Consider the following 15762-nt stretch of genomic DNA (forward strand, 5'->3'; position numbering starts at 1 on the left):
TGACTGTGACCTTCACTGTGTCCGGTACAATTGCTGGATTGTGGCAGTTCTTTGAGTGACCAAGTCTCCAAGTTATCAATTAACCAACAGCTTCTCTAGACAAGATCTGAAACGTTTATAGCAATTCACGTGTCAGCAAGGTTATGAGACATTCAGTCATTACCAGGCAGCATCTCATATCCTTGCTGACTCGTATGTGTTGGCAGAGTCAAGGGTTTTTATAAATGTTACTGTGAGTTTCTACCTATCAATTGAATAAACGTCCAAGTTGGTCAAGTTACCCTCCTTGTCTTTCAGTTCGTCTTGCTTGACTTCATCCAGGAATTGTTTTCTTGAGTGGAGGAGAGAGAGAGATGCAGTTAATTTTCCAGATCGCTTGCAACATAGGGTAAAACAAAAAATGTGCTTTCCTGTGCAGATGTCTGAGGACTTTTTAAGATGCCATGTAGATGGGTTGTGTATCCATTACAATGTCTATCAAAACCATATGAATCATGACTTGTAATAAAAAAGTGCCATTGAGTCACCTCAATTCAGTTGCTATTTACAGAAAGAATCCAGATATTTATCTTGCAGGGTGAAACGAAAATATACTTTATAATTCAGATGCTGGAGAATTTCTCAGATGCTCAACAGTTCACATGCAGATGCCTCGGCTTTCCCCACGTGCAAGTTAAGTTGTCCAGGATTTGTGGATGCGATGGTGGCAGTGAAACTTTCATTTGGTGGGAGGAGGAACTGAAGTGTGCCTGTGTGTGTGCAGGGTAGACGGGGCACCGCGGGTGGGCACAGGCGGACGCGTGCGTGGAAACATCCCTGCATGGTACCTGCGATTCTACCACTTTCTCCTGTAAAAGGCAGCATGTTGTTAATTAAAACAAGCAGCAGCACACTGCACTGAAAACACGTGGAAAAGACACACACATCTGCTTTTCATAATGTCCTTGACGCTCCGGATGTAAAGGATCTAAAGGTCAAAGTACACAACAGCTGTCATGTCACGAAATACATTGGGCAAAACAGACATAAATGTTGTAGATGGCTCACTGAAAGTCATTTTTGGTTAATCCGTTATTAGGGGGAGGGCTTCAAGATGGCCAAGTAGAAGGACACAGAGCTCACCCTCGCCCGTGAATACGTCACAAATACGCCTACATGTGGAACAGTTCTCATAGAAAACATACTGAGTTTTGACAGATCTTGTATGATTGGAACTATAAGGAAAATCTTCACAAAACTGGATAAAGAGCAAGGTCCTACTGTCTGGCACAGGGAACTATATTCAATAGCTTGTAATAGCCTATAATGAAAAAGACTATGAAAAGAAATGTGTATGTATAACTGAATCACTATGCTGTACACCAGAAATGCACACACTGTAAACCGAATATACTTAAACTAAAAAAGAATTTTTAAATCAATAATTTGGGGTACTGATCACCCGATGTAGTGGTGGGTCTGTGATTTGCTATTTATTAAAAACTAATTTCAGGGATTGCCTTAGTGCTGTTTGAAAACAGTGCGGGCACATAGTGGATGTTCCGTCGATGTTTGTTGAATGAGTGAATGAGCCCTCCACACGCTCATTGTTGTCTTCACAGCCGCCTGTAACAGGCCGTTTTGCATCCCTGCATTGCGAGCAGGACCCCTCACATGCAAGGACCCTCCCGTGTCCCCAGCCCCAGGGATCTGAGTGCCCTGAGTGTTGCAGGACTTGTTTTCAGGATGGTGGGTCACAAAGTTCAGCCCAGTAATTAAAACCTCTGAAAACAACAACGTCCGCAAGGAGCAACCCCAGCCCAGTCTGCAGCGAGGAAATCCTAGCTGGAGAAAAGCTGAATTTCATTTTTCCTGGCTGGGTACTCTATTCAGTTTTGATTTTCTTGGACAAACTTGTTAGAATTTTAAGCAGTCACTCAAAAGGAGAAAATTGGAATACACCTTAAACAGTGATTACATACCTTGTTTAACAGAGCATAAGACTAAATACAGAGGAGATGCAAAATATATTTAGAAATGAGATTTCAGATCTAAAGGATTTTCTGCTCCATTGGTGGAGACAGAGTGAATGCACATGAAATACTGTGTTGGAAATGGCCCTGTTTTTAGGTTTTCTAAACTCTCAGTCTTTGGCTCCCCCCCTTCCCGATTGCTTTACTTTCAGTTCGGGGTGTGGGAGAAGCAGCATTCTGCACTAATCCTTTCCCTCCACTTGTGCAGGGTCCCCTGGCTTGGCGTCCCCTGGGGAGGCCACGGAGGAGCAGTCATTTGCCCCCCGTCCTGCTGTTGCTCACCGTGGAGCGGGGTCGCAGCTCCAGCAGGCGTGCAGTCAGGCCCAGCTTCATGTAGATTAAAGAGAGGGAATGAAAAGCAATCCTAGAAAACTCACTGCCAGATAATTTAACAGGGTCAGGGAACTGCAGTGGATTGAACCCTGTCTGCGGCTGTCATTGAACTTGGCCTCAGTACACCTGGGTTCTCGTTTGGGCTCTGCTGCCTACTTAGCTGTGTGACCGTGGGTGGGTCCCTTCACCTCTCTGCGCTTCAGCCTCCCCGCCTGTAGGTGGCGATAATGGCTAACGCCGGCTCAGCCTTGGTCTGTGGTCCAGCAGGAACCCGGTGGCGCGCTCCAAGACAGAGGGAGTTGTATGAAGGGTCTCCTCTTAGGGCAGTGGGCAGGGTCTAGGCTGACAAGGGGCCAGAGAGAGCAGGAAGCCTGGCCTGCCCTTAGCCCAAAGGGACAGGGAGGGGAGCTCTTAACAGCAAGGCTGTAGCTGTGGAAAAGCGGTGGGTGGAGATGGAGGAACACAGCTCTTCCCCAAGTGCGACCCGAGAGGGAGGGAGCCCGGGAGAGCAGCACTTTGACCTTAAGGGGGGCTGGAGCCTGTGTGTGCGTCTCTTCCCGACTCCACGTTCCGTGATCGTAGTAGCTTGAAAACCATGGTAGAAGTGTTTACACCAGGGAAAGTGGCAAACACCACTAGGAACCAGACTGTTCCCCAGAGAGCAGGTTGTTAGCCATCTACCAGCACACCGCCGCCTTGACCTCTCCCTGCCCTTCCAGTTCCCACTGGTTCTTCCTATTGGATGAATCCCACGAGAGCAAAGGGTAAGGGAACAGGCGGTGTGGTCTTCATAGGCCAGTGTCCAGGGCGCCAAACCAGGTGGGGATGGGGGGAGAAAGGACCGGAACTGTGGGGGAGGGGGGATACAAAAGGAAAATAACCAGCCCACTCTCAGGTTTGTTGTAAGAGTGAAACAGTGACTATGAAAGTGCTTCGTAAATGAAGTGTTTCTCATACGTGTCACCTCCCTCATTTTTGCAAAGTACTTTACAGTTTACAAAGCACTTCTATTGGTCTGCCTCCTTTGTCACCCCAGTGCTGAGAAGTAGACAGTACATCCTCTTCTGCTCGTCTTCCTAGAATTCAGGGAAATCCTGCTGACAGAGTATTTTACAGCCGTCGAGGGGCCGGGGCTGGGGGTGGGGAGCAGAGACTTCGGCTGCCCTTGATGCTCCATCTCTTTCATGGTGATAGAGCCTTGGACTGGACCATGACCCCACCAGGACAAAGTCTGTTTTGTAGCCTCCCTGACATCCAAGTGTGACCATGTGACCAAATTCTGGCTCACAAGACGAAGTGTTGCAGGGCAGCTACAAAGACCTTTCCTTGGGAGGAAGCAGCTGAGCCCATGACAAGAGCACATCATGAGCCCGAGAAGCTGCAGAGTGAGAGGCGGGAAGAAGCCTCATCTCCGAGGGGCGCTCAGCCGGCAGCAGACGCCCAGACAGGCTTCGTTTTCCCCGCACGTCAGGGTTGTCTGTCTAGAGCTGGTACGGCGGCTCCCGGGCACTCAAAGAGGCTGCCCAGCATCTTTTCCTCCTCCCTCCTCAGCGCGAGACTCTGGCCCCATGGTTGTAGGAGGACGGTCCACCTCAGGCATCACATCCAGGAGCCCCCTCTCTGGACCGTCAGCCCCGCCCGGAGGAGACCCCCACATCACTAACACGACAGCTCTTGTTAGGACCACCCGGTCGGTGATTAGGGGAATGACACGAGGACACAATTTCTTAGCAAAAGAGAGCTGGACAGATTCCCCTGTGGCTGTTCTCACCGGGAGTCGCCAAGAGGATCGTCAAGATACAGAATGAAAGGAAGGAGAAAAAAGACAGAGAAGCAGAAGCCACGTTACTGAGGAGCAGTGAGGCAGGACTTGAGCGTCCAGTCCCAGAGAGAAAGGCCGGCTTTCGGGAGCCACCTCTGCAGCTTGGGGGAGGCCAGGGGGCCCTCGGAAAGGCTGGCGAGCTCTGGAGCTGTCCCTGCCACTGGGTACATGACCCTGTTTCCTCATTTGCAGACACCAAAGGTTGTCATGGAGAAAAAGTAAAAACACGTGTAAGTGTTTAGCACAGCACCTGGCATTTGAGAATTACTCATGATGATTGCTTTGTCGTGGCCTCGGGGTTGTGCAGGGAGATGGGCGCACAGTGGGGGAGTCTGAGCCGGGACACGGAGGCAGCCGTGAAAGGAGCACACTGGGGAGGCCGGGGTCCTGGCCTGGTGCCGAGCCACTGCTTCAGGCAAGGCAGACTCAGCTTACTTCTCTGAAAACCTCATGGTCACCATGGGGACATTCAAGTCAAAAACCATCAGTTCAAGGACTTAGAGGATATAGGAAGTTTGCCATTATCTCAAGACTGTCTTGTCCACACCCGTCTGACCTTTTGATGGGACATCCTCAGCTGGGACCCGATGGCTCATACACTGAGGCACGGTGGCTCCAAGGAGCCTTCAGGGGGCTTGGAAGACCCGCGGTCCTCCCCCATTGTGATGGGTGGGCTCTGATTCTATGACAACAGGGACCACTCCCGGACTCCCCTTCCAGGGAGAGGCTGAGAATGAAGGATCAGGAACAAGGAGGGCTGGCTTCCCAGAGCTCAAGCTGATGAGGCCACAGAGAGGTAAGGGAGCCAACCTCAGCCGCCTTCAGCTTCCTGCCGAAAATGGCCAAAGGGAGACGCTTCAACCCACCGTTAGACAAGGATGGAAGATGGGTAAGAAAGATACCCCACCTGCTGCCCTTCTCAGGCCACGTGGGTGTGGCCAGGGCACAGAGCTGAGTCCACATCCCACTTCTGCTACGTATCATAGTGTTACTTCTGACAGATCACTTCACCCGGCCTCAGTTCCTTCATCTGTGAAATGGGAATCTCATGGTACTTTAGCGAGGATTACATGAAATAAATCTGTATAAAACGCTCAGCACACTGACACCTTGTGAATGTCCACTCAGCAGTCATTGCCGTGTGCTCTACTTTGTCTTTTTTTCTGTGACATCTATCTTCTGACATACTCTGTAATTTATTATTTCATGTGTGTTTGTCTCCCCCTCCTAGAATAGGAACTCCATGGGGCTGGTATCTTTCCTTTTTTAATTTACTGATTATGTCAAAGAAAACTGTGGTGCTAATCTTTTTAAGGAAAGCAATACATAGATTAAAAAAATGTTTTGTTGTTGTTTGTTTGAAAAGAAAAGAAAAATGGAAAAACAACTTGGAAAATTTGAGTCTGAAGACTTTAAAAACCTGACTGTACCCACCTGGGCATGACCTTGGCTAAGCAGCTCAGTCTTTCTAAACCTCGGTTTCATCATCTGTTAGATGAGAGTGTAATATAGAGGGCCATGGTTAGAGGGCCATGGTGGGGACATAGCATAATGTGCTTAGCATAATGCATGGAAACATAGTAACCACTCAGTACTTGCTAACTATTACACAGATAATGTGTAGTATATGTATATGTGTCCACCTTGCAGAACCTACAGATACCAAAGGGCAACTAAGGAACCAGAGCATCCATGGATTTTGGTACCTGCAAGGTGGGACGGGGGGCCTGGAATCAATCCCCTGCAGATTCCAAGGGACATATATTTACACTGACGTACCCTTCTTGTATACCCTGCTCCATTCCACAAAGATTTAAAGTAATGTATGGAAGATATTAACAAAAGTAGAAAAGTATAAAAAGATAAAAAGTCAGAACCAGTTTAAATATACTTTAGAATAAGAGGCTGAGACTGGGAAAATATATGACGTAGCTATACAGGCCATCTGGCCTACACAGTGGCTATCTGGACATCAAATTTGACTCTGAGTTTCCCAGCAGCCAAAGTAAAATGGAAAATAGTGTAAACTACGTAACACTCATTGGTCAGGAAGAGACAAGCATAAGCTTCTAGGGCTAAGTAGCTTCTCCTCTTTTTATCACCTGTGATATCAGTTAGGATTGTGTTTGACTGGATATTATGGAAAGCTGACTGCAGTGCCTTAACCAGACAGGGGTCGGTGTGTCTCAAGTAACAATCAGTCCAGAAGGAGGCATTTCAGGGCTGGTACAGACGCTCTAGGGCATCATTAGAGGCCCAGGTTCTTTCCAGCCTTCTGTTCTGTTATCCTTAGTGCAGGGCTCAACTCAGGCAGGTAAATGAGGGGAAGGTCAAAGGCCAGAAGGCCAGAAGGCCCCTGTCAGCTAAGTCTGCCCCTTTTTCTGGGAAAAACAACAGCTTTCCCAGGAGCCCCGCCCACAGACTTCTGCTTTCATCTCAGTGGGTCATGTGAGCCCAAAGGGAGTTTGGGGGGGTGTTTTTTAACCAGCCACATGGCCACCCCAGACAAAGTCGGGGTTGAGTTATAAGAAAGAAATCGAGAAAGGACACTGCATCTCCTATTGGGACCTTAGGAATGTACCAGGATCCCGTTTAGGCAGAGAGGTTTTATCTCCCCAAAGTCCAACTCGAGCCTCTGCTGTGGGTCCTTTTGGCTGCCAGCTCCTAAGAGCATAAAAAGAATCGTGCTGACATGAAGTTTCCCAAAGTCACTGGTAGACGAGTTGGGAAAATTAAAGAAATTGTTGGCTTTGCGTCAGCAGCAGCCCATTTGGGAGACGGTAATTGCCACATTGAAGGTGACAGTCATTTTGCAGTTGACCTTGCTGGTTGTAATCTGGCTGTTGCCAGGGAGGAAAGGCTCTCTGCACACAATCTCACCTTCCTATTTAATATTTCAGTCATTCAGTGATTGAAGGCAGCAAAAATTTCACCGCCAACTAGTTAAAAAGCTGTATTTCACGGTTACAATATCTAACAGAAGGGTTTATTTCACAGCTATCATGTTATAGCCATTAAATATATATTTTAAAAGAGTGAAATTAAAATGCTGGAGCCATTTTTTAACAGTGATTTAGTCCACAGACTTGCAGAATACAAATGAACTCAAGCCCGTTGTCTTTTAGTTGGTGAGAGGGATCCATCCTGATGTTAGAACAACTCCCCACCCCCGGCCTGATTTTCCAGCTTGGAAAATCAGATTAGAGGAAGGAAAAAGGGGAAGGTTCTGAGTCTGGAGGCCCTTTGGATTATTTATACTTACTTGAAAATTGTTTTAAAATGTTTAAAAATATAATACAGGATGAATTAGGAATGTACAGGTTGACTTTGAAAATTTCCTAGGGTCTATTGTAAAGTAAGAAAAGCAAGGTGCAGAATGCTATGTAGCCTATGGTCCAGTTTTTGTAAAGCCGTATAAATCCCCACTGCACGTACTGGTGTTTGTAAAGGATCATGTGAAAGCTCGCTTGTTCTTACTGTTACCTGGGGTGGCAGTGGGGGTGTCAAGAAGGGGGAGGAGGGAGTAACTGAAAGTTACTGTTAAATAAAAAGATACTCATAACTTTTCAAAAATCACATTTACAATGATCCAATTATGCAAAATTTTGCACACATAGGAGTGTGCAGTTGCATAGGGACGCATGACAAAGAGTTAAGGGGAAAGAGTGGTGGGATTCCTGGGCATTTTCTTTCCTTTCTTATGTTTTTCTTTCTTGTTTGAACTATTTTAAACCATGAGTAGGTGTTACAACTCTGATCAGAGACAAATACAGTTATTTCCGTTGTGGAAAACAAGACAATGGAATAGATGCCCTTGGTTTAAAAATCATTTAAACGAATGGAAAAAAGGTCTTCCTCCTTCCCTGATGCCTTCCTCCGAGGTGTCCCTGTCGCCAGGTTCCTGCTGCTCAGTGGAGGAGCCCGGCCGCACGACAGTGTGTTGGCTGGCGTGGCTGTTCCGTTCCTACTCTCCTCGCCCCACCGGCCGCCGTTCGCGTGTGTTCAATGAGAGTTCTCTGACTCAGATGCGTTCTGGTGAATTACGCATTGTTGTCTTGTGTGGGGGGGGGTCATTTATTTGCATAAATGGGGTTGGATTACAGATCTCATTCTGTTTCTTCTTTCCTCTCAGCATGGCGTTTAAAGGATTACTCCGTTGCTAAGTGTCATCTAGTCCATTGCTTCTCTTTGCTCTGCCGGCAATGCCCCAAGTACACCACGTCAATGACATCATCTCTCCACCTTTTGCTGTAAATAGCATACAGAAACATACTCTTGTGCATGAATTAAACAGAAGCCACCTGGATATACAGTTATATTATGACTTGAGAAGGAATAGGAGAGAACAGCAATGTTGGCCAGTATCATTAATAATGTCGAAGGGGAGGAAAGAAGTCTAGCCTGGGGGTGATGGCAGTGGGTTTAGGGACAAGGGAGGGGACAGCTGTGAGCAACAATGAACCTGCTAACAGCTACCGAACACTCTCTGGGTGCATGCGCCTCTGCTTTTAATCACATCTACCCTATCAGGTAGGTATTATTATTCCCATTTTGCAGATAAAGAAACTGGGGCCTGGAAAAATTAAGTCTCTTGCAGAAGGTCCACCTTGTAGGAGAGAGAGCTAGAATTGGACTCAGGGCCTTTGAATCTGCTGTCTGTGACCCCTCCACCCCCATTATCCTTCCTCCTCCTGTAGGAATTTTCACCACGTGATGGGGTATTGCCTTCTGTGTGTATTTTAGTTCCCATTCATATCCCTCTTCTAGGGATCCCTGCTTCAAAGCCTACTTTTTTGGAGTGGCTTTTAAGAGGTGCCATTGAAATAAAATTGGGGGGTGAGCTACAGTGGCCACCAAGGCCGCCCACATGCCCCTTCGGGAGTGGAGTCCTTCCCACAGCTGCCGAGAGTGTGGCCTGGGAGGTCCAGTCCTGGGTATTCCCTGGCTGGAAAGAGCTGACTCTGCAAGGTCACCCCCTCTTCCTGGGCCCCCCACCTTCCTCTTCTACCCAGTGACTGATAGATGAAGGCATACAGAGGACCAGTCCTTTCCCTCCAGCTCAGGACAACTCTGAGAGCACACCGCATGTCTAGGGCTCACTGTGGGGCTGGTCGAGGCCTTTGCTGGGACTGCCTCCCTTGGCCCAGTCCTGTTTCCTTCTGTTCATAGGGAGATGCTAAAGCCCACCCCCCAGCCCACCCCCAGGAACCCCAGTGAACTTCCCACCCCCTACCATTCTGCATTCGCAGTGGAGACTCACTGTGACCCTTCTCTCCTCACCTTCCCTGCGTCCTGAGGTCCACCTCATACCTGCAGGAGGTTGGCTCATCCCTTTGAACATGGGTTGAATCCTTGACCCCAAGTGTGGGGAGCTCCCTGACCAGAAGGAGGATCTCAAGTAACACACTTCTGACTCCTCAGAGCACAGCAGCTCACTCCCACAGGGCCACACCCTCCACAGAGACAGAGGGAATATTTCCAGGCTCCAAGCAGCAGGGTGGCCCCCGTAACTTGAAACAACCAGCACCGATGGCCTTGGGCCATTACAATATTTTTTGTCTTGGAAAGAACACTTGAAAATTACAAAAATTATGCCATTTCCATTGCATGCCAGAAACACCCAAATTGCATTTTAATCACTTTACAGAGGAAGCCCTGATACTTGGCTTGGAGATTCAGATGTGTCTGGTTTTAATCAGGTCGTGTGCTGTTTTCCAGTTCCCTCACATTGGACTCGTGCAAAAGACACCAGAATCCATCACATGTGCTATGTTAAAAGAGCCGCAGAGTCCACGTTTGTCTCGGCAAGTGGAGGGGAAGCTACCACCAATCTACAAAGTCCGGGAGAAGGTGAGTCCAGAGCACTGGCCACAGCCACATGCCCTGTGGCTCCTCACGGGTTGGGACTGCTGGCACTTCTGGCCAGACAGCTCTTCCTTGGAGGGAACTGCTCACTTACCCTCCCTGGATTCCTAAATTCTGGTGGCATGTCCACCTCATAACTGGTCACTATGACAACCCCAAATACTCTCTAGAGGAAACTACATCCTGGTCCGGACAATAAAATTAAGGCTCCTCTATGGGCAAAGCTTTCTTTCTTTTTAAAATTCCTTTTTATTTTTAAATTTGGGGGGGGGTAGGGGTTTTATTTATTTATTTATTCAGTGGAGGTACTGGGGACTGAACCCAGGACCTTGTGCATGCTAAGCATATGCTCTACGACTGAGCTATACCCCTCTCCACCTGGCCCAGTCTATGGACAAAGTTCTTAACACGCACATTCTACCTTCCTGGCCAGTTCATGAGCAACTTTTGGGGCATGAAGTGGCTGAGGGGGAAGGAGGTATTGACTTCACACTTGGGCCCCCTGGGCCAGTGCTCTGGTCTTCCAGGATCCTTACAGGATGAAGAAGATGGCCTTGAATTTCCTCTCCAGCTTTCAATTCCATGCCTATAAGCTTTCCTTGCCTTGCCTCCGATAAGGTGCTTCAAAGAGAATTTTTATGATTTTCAGCAAGTTGGCCGTAAGGCTGAGTTTCAAAGCGTTGAGCTGACGGGCAAGCCTGCGACCTCACCCCCATGCTGTTTGCTCCAGCAAACGGCCGATGGGTTTCATTCTTCCTGGGAGGTGACTTTGCCTCCTCCATCTTCCCTCCATGCCACTGTAGGCGGGTTCTGGAAACACACTGCAGTTCTGATGTGTGTCTTTCCCTCTCCCCTCGCTCTTTTCCAGCAAGCAGTGAATAACAACTTCCCCTTCTCCGTGCATGACAATCGGCACAGCTTTCAGAACTCTGGATACTATTTTGACTCCGTGAGTATTTCTCTCCAACTTGCTAATGAAATGAAGAGGGACGTCAGGGTTCTTGGTTTTCTCTGACATGTTGAAGAGAGAGGACTGACCTCAAAATTGGAACAAGGTCAAAATTAAAGCCTCACAGGAGGTTGCCAGGGGGGTGGGGGGGGGGGAGCATGACGTTCTCAAAGTCCCACGCAGCTTTCAAAGTCTGCACCCACCCGTCTTCCTCTGGCGTATGTTTTCATGCACATCACGCTTCTCAAAGTACCTTCCCATAAACGGTCTCATTTGTGAGCTTTCTTAGGAAGATCTGTCATGGGAAGAAGGGATTGCCTGTGTGTGTCTCTGGATGGCAGAGCCAGGACCCACAAGGAGGAGTCCAAAGGACAGGGAGCTTACATGGTATAAAGAAGGACTTCTGAATAACTGTAATAGTCTTTTCGCTAGACCTGGTGATTCCCCCATCATTGGAGCAGTTGTTAGTGGTGGTGAGCACAGAACTGTGCAATGGAAATAGACTGTGAGATAGATTATATGTAATTCTAAATTTCCTGATGGCCACATTAGTAAAAATAAGAAACTGGTAAAATTAATTTTAATATATTTTATTTAATCCAATAATTCCCCAAACTATCAATTCTACCTATAATCAATCAAAAGTTATTAAGAAGATATTTTACATTCCCCAAACTAAGTTTTTAAAATCCAGTTTGTATTTTACACTCATGGTACATCTCAGTTTGGAAGATGCACATTTTAAGTGTCCAATAGCCCATGTGGCTAGAGACCATCAAACTGGACAGCACAGGATTAATGTATTTTAGGTAGAGGGTTGTATCAGGTGACCCCTGAGAATCTTTACCAAACCTGAAAGTCAATGATGACAGTGATAATGTTAATAATAGCCACCATTTATTAAGCATTTGCTGTATGCTAGCACCTCATATTATCCCATTTAATCCTCACCACAATCCTCCTGGCCAATTACTCTTATTATCCCCAATTTGGAGGTGAGGAAACTGACAGCCGACAAAGTTAAACAATTTGCCTAAAGTTACCTTTTCTTCCAGGAGACAGTATCTAGGCTAAATTGAAATGGTTTAACCAAAAAAAATTTGGCCTCTGCAGAGTGTTGAATAAAGAAGCAGAATATCCACTCTGCCTGCTTCTCTAAATAGAATGTTTAAAATGTTTTTCTAAATTGCTGAAGTAAATGTTTCCTATAAAAATTTCAAATAATACAGAATTATATAAAATTAAAATTTCATGGGTGTTTACAAAGAATATGTATTCCCCACCCGTTGGTTACAAAGTTCTTTATATTTATTAATTCAGGATTGTTAATTATGTTATTTAAATCCTTCATATCCTTTTCTTAATATTTGTCCTTAGCTGCCAATTTCTCCTCCTAAGATTATTCTTGAGTTTCTATAATTTTTTTTTCTGCCTGATATAGTTTAATACCACACCTTTCTGCACAAAAATTCATGACTATTTTATTTTCTTGATGGCCTTTGCTACCTATCGATATGAAGTAGCCCTCTTCATATGCGTTAATACTTCTAGCCATGGATTCTACATTGTGATATTAGTTTTGCCACTATTATTTTTTTTAATTAACATTTCCCCCTTATATCATGTTCCATTCCTTTGACTTGATACTTTGTAGTCATTTTGTTTTGGATTTGTTTTTTATTATTATTAGAATAGAACACGATTTCTAAAAAAATCCAATAGTCATTGTTTATATGAGAATTTAACACATTCATGTTGTTATAATAATTTTGGGGTGTTTCATTTCTGCTACTTCATTTTATGTTTCCTGTGGGATGAGACCCAAAGGTGCTGCTCCCTTCACTGGGAGTCCTCTAAGATGGGAGAGAATCTTTGGACCTCTCGGAGTAAGAACCATGTATCCCATAGGGCACTGGGGATGTGGTGTGGGACAGATATGCTGACGAACCACTTGGTTGCAGAGAACCTACTTGGGGTCTCTGAGAGTCCAGGCTGGGGTCTCTCTGGTTCTGCCCTCCATGTCTCTAGAAGCCCAGTGCCTTTGGTGTGGAGTGGAAGGCTGTGAGAACCAGGATGTTGTGGGTGTCAATTTAAGGCCCTCAACAGGTTGGTAAAGGGTACCTCTGGTAAAGGGTGGTCATACTGTGCATTTAAACATAGGATGTCACAGAGCTGGTTTTGCTAAAGACCTCTGGACTGTGTAACCTTGAACATTTTTCTCCTAATCTTCTTGTGATCCTTCTCCAGGGCCTGGGACGTAAGAAGGTCTCCCCAGAAAAAAGGCAACACATTTCAAGAAATTTCAATCTTTGGGCATGTGACTATGTTCCATCTTGTCTCGATGGCTTTTCAAATAACCAGATATCCTATGTCTATCGGGAAGCTGTGGTGGTCCCAATTTTCAGACGCTTTCCAAGACGTTATAATGAGATATGGAACACTTTTAAATTTATTCCCCAGCAAAGTTATATGGAGTTTTTGAAAAAGAATCCAAAAGTAAGGTTCATGATGAACAAAAAGGCCAATTCTCCACTGGAGCCCTAATCTTGCCAGAAGATTCTTGATGAGTTTTGCAATATTGTTATTTCATCGGACATTCTAAAAGTATGTGTTTTCCGATCCAGCACTACATCAGATTTGACATAAGATTTGTTTAAAATTAGAGATTATAGACCACATGTGCCTTAACGCTGAGGTGAAGTTTTCTTGCAGTGACAACATAGAGATTAAAGTCCTTATATTGAGAAACCAGAAAGGCAACAGATAATGTTACCAGTCTTCACCTTTAAAATATTTTTATCATTTTAATAAAGTTGAAAAAATTCAACTCCTTTATGAAATAAAGATGTGTGAAGACACACACATTTTAAATGGATGTGTTTTAAATGAAAATGTGTTTAAATACAATTTTTAATTGCCACATTAACTTTCGGGAGAGCTAAGAAATTATATAATTAATCTATGCCTACATTTTCATTTTGAAATTTCAAACAAAACAGAGGAAGCAGGAGTCCCCTTTGATTTCAGCACATCTCTAATCCTTGTCCTGTCCCCAGAAGTAAGCTAACCATTTGCTTTTACTCTGTGCATTTACAATCATATACATGGGCATAACTACATAATATTTTTGAACGTGCATTATGTTACACAGTACGTAGTGTAATATTCTTGAAGTACATAATGTATCTTGGAGTTCTTGCAGTATCAGTGTGAATAGATTGGTTTGTTTTTTAAACGACTACACTGTATTCCCTAATATGGATGTACCATATTTTAAAAAAACTATCTTATTAATGAGCATTTGAATTGTTTCTAATCTTCGGCAGTCAGAGCTGGTGCTGCACGAACATGCATGATCAACCTTTGGGTGCATGTCCACCTGCACTCAGGAGAATCTCTGAAACTTACCTTGTTAATGCTGGACTGGACAGTATGCATAGACTTTTAATAAATGCTGCCAAATTATCTTTGAAAAAGACTGGACCAATTAAACCACTACCAACAGTATCTTTGAGTTTCTGGGTCTTCACCACCCCCTGGCCCTCCGGCTCAAATTATCTTTTAGATTTAAGGACAAAAAAGTGGTATCTTACAATTTTGTTGTTTTGTGTTTCTCTGATTATTAGTGAAAATCGTCTTTTCCCACTTGGTGGCCATTCATATTACCCTTTTTTAAACTAAGCAGCATCACCATCATTCTATACTAAAATTTTCTTGTTTCTATTTAGATATTTTTCCTATGGGTGAATTTTAGAATAAACTTATCAAGTAAATCCATTGGCAATTTGATAGGGATATCCCTGAATTTAGATACTAATTTATAGGAGAATTGACATCTTTATACCATTTATTTATATTTATACCCATTTATTCAAATCTTATGTTTTTCAGTAGTTTTATAATTTTATTCACATACGTGTATGCTTCTTTTCTATGTTTATTCCTGTATATTTTGAAATGTGCCTATTTTGAGTGTATGTGTTTTAGGTTATATTTTTAGGTTGGTTTTGCCTGATGCATAAAAAAGCTATTGATTACTGTATGCGAATCCTGTATTTATTTGACTGCCTTGATAAACATCTTGTAATAAATAAAAATTATTCTAATAAAATAAAAATATAGTTCTAGTTAATTTTTCAGTTGATTCTTTTGGATTTTCTAGGTAGATAATTGTAACATTTGTGAAAGTGATCATTATATCATTTCTAATATTTATACTAGTATTTATATATACAGTTTGAATATTAGCATAGGTGGCACATATCCTTATTTTATGTCTGAATTTAATGGGGCTGCTTCTAATGTGTCACTCTGAAGTCTGACTATTGTAGGTTTGAAATAGAAAACCTTTATCCAGTTAAGAACGTTCTCTTATATTTTTAGTTTCCTGTTTTTTCCCCACTAAGATTTTTTTTAAAGTACACGTACATGAGAAAATTTTCAAAGAAAATAAAAATGAACAGTGAAAAGGAATTCCCCTCACACCCCTTACTTCCAGCCCCCACTCCCTCCCCTAGTGCGGCTCTGTGGACATTTTTTCCCGTGCATCCTTCTCGAGGTAGGCTGTGCTTAGTTGCTGTCGCTGCCTCTCTCTCACACACACACCCCTCAGCAACCACCAGCGGATCCGTGCCCCTGCTGCTGGCTGCCACCAGACTGCCAGCTACACCTGTGTCTACGTCATTTCGTATCAGTACTTCCATATCTATTTCTTCTTCACAAACATGGCTGCCTGGTGTTTCACTACACGGCAGTGTCATTGTCCCTGTAATCTTTTGATG

At 44.6% G+C, this 15762-nt stretch overlaps 1 protein-coding gene across 14 annotated transcripts in view; it reads left to right on the forward strand.

Annotated features, from left to right (window-relative positions):
* TEX36 (testis expressed 36) overlaps window positions 1-15069 on the forward strand; it is a 38760-nt gene extending 23691 nt beyond the window's left edge. For 11 of the 14 annotated variants that reach the window (XR_012510059.1, XR_012510063.1, XR_012510056.1 and 8 more), the window contains one exon: window positions 298-3146. Coding sequence is in view for 1 of the 14 variants with exons in the window: in XM_010953197.3 (XP_010951499.2) it covers window positions 5006-5056; window positions 9886-10017; window positions 10901-10981; window positions 13229-13525 (561 nt within the window). In the remaining 13 variants the exon portion in view is untranslated. Of the gene's footprint in view, window positions 1-297; window positions 3147-3505; window positions 5057-9885; window positions 10018-10900; window positions 10982-13228 lie in introns of those variants that run through there. The other 3 variants (XM_010953197.3, XR_012510057.1, XR_012510060.1) reach the window with 3 other exon arrangements.
* Window positions 15070-15762: the final 693 nt, after the last annotated feature.

The sequence above is a fragment of the Camelus bactrianus genome, chromosome 11 (genome assembly GCF_048773025.1).
Source record: "Camelus bactrianus isolate YW-2024 breed Bactrian camel chromosome 11, ASM4877302v1, whole genome shotgun sequence".
NCBI classification, from domain to species: Eukaryota; Metazoa; Chordata; class Mammalia; order Artiodactyla; family Camelidae; genus Camelus; species Camelus bactrianus.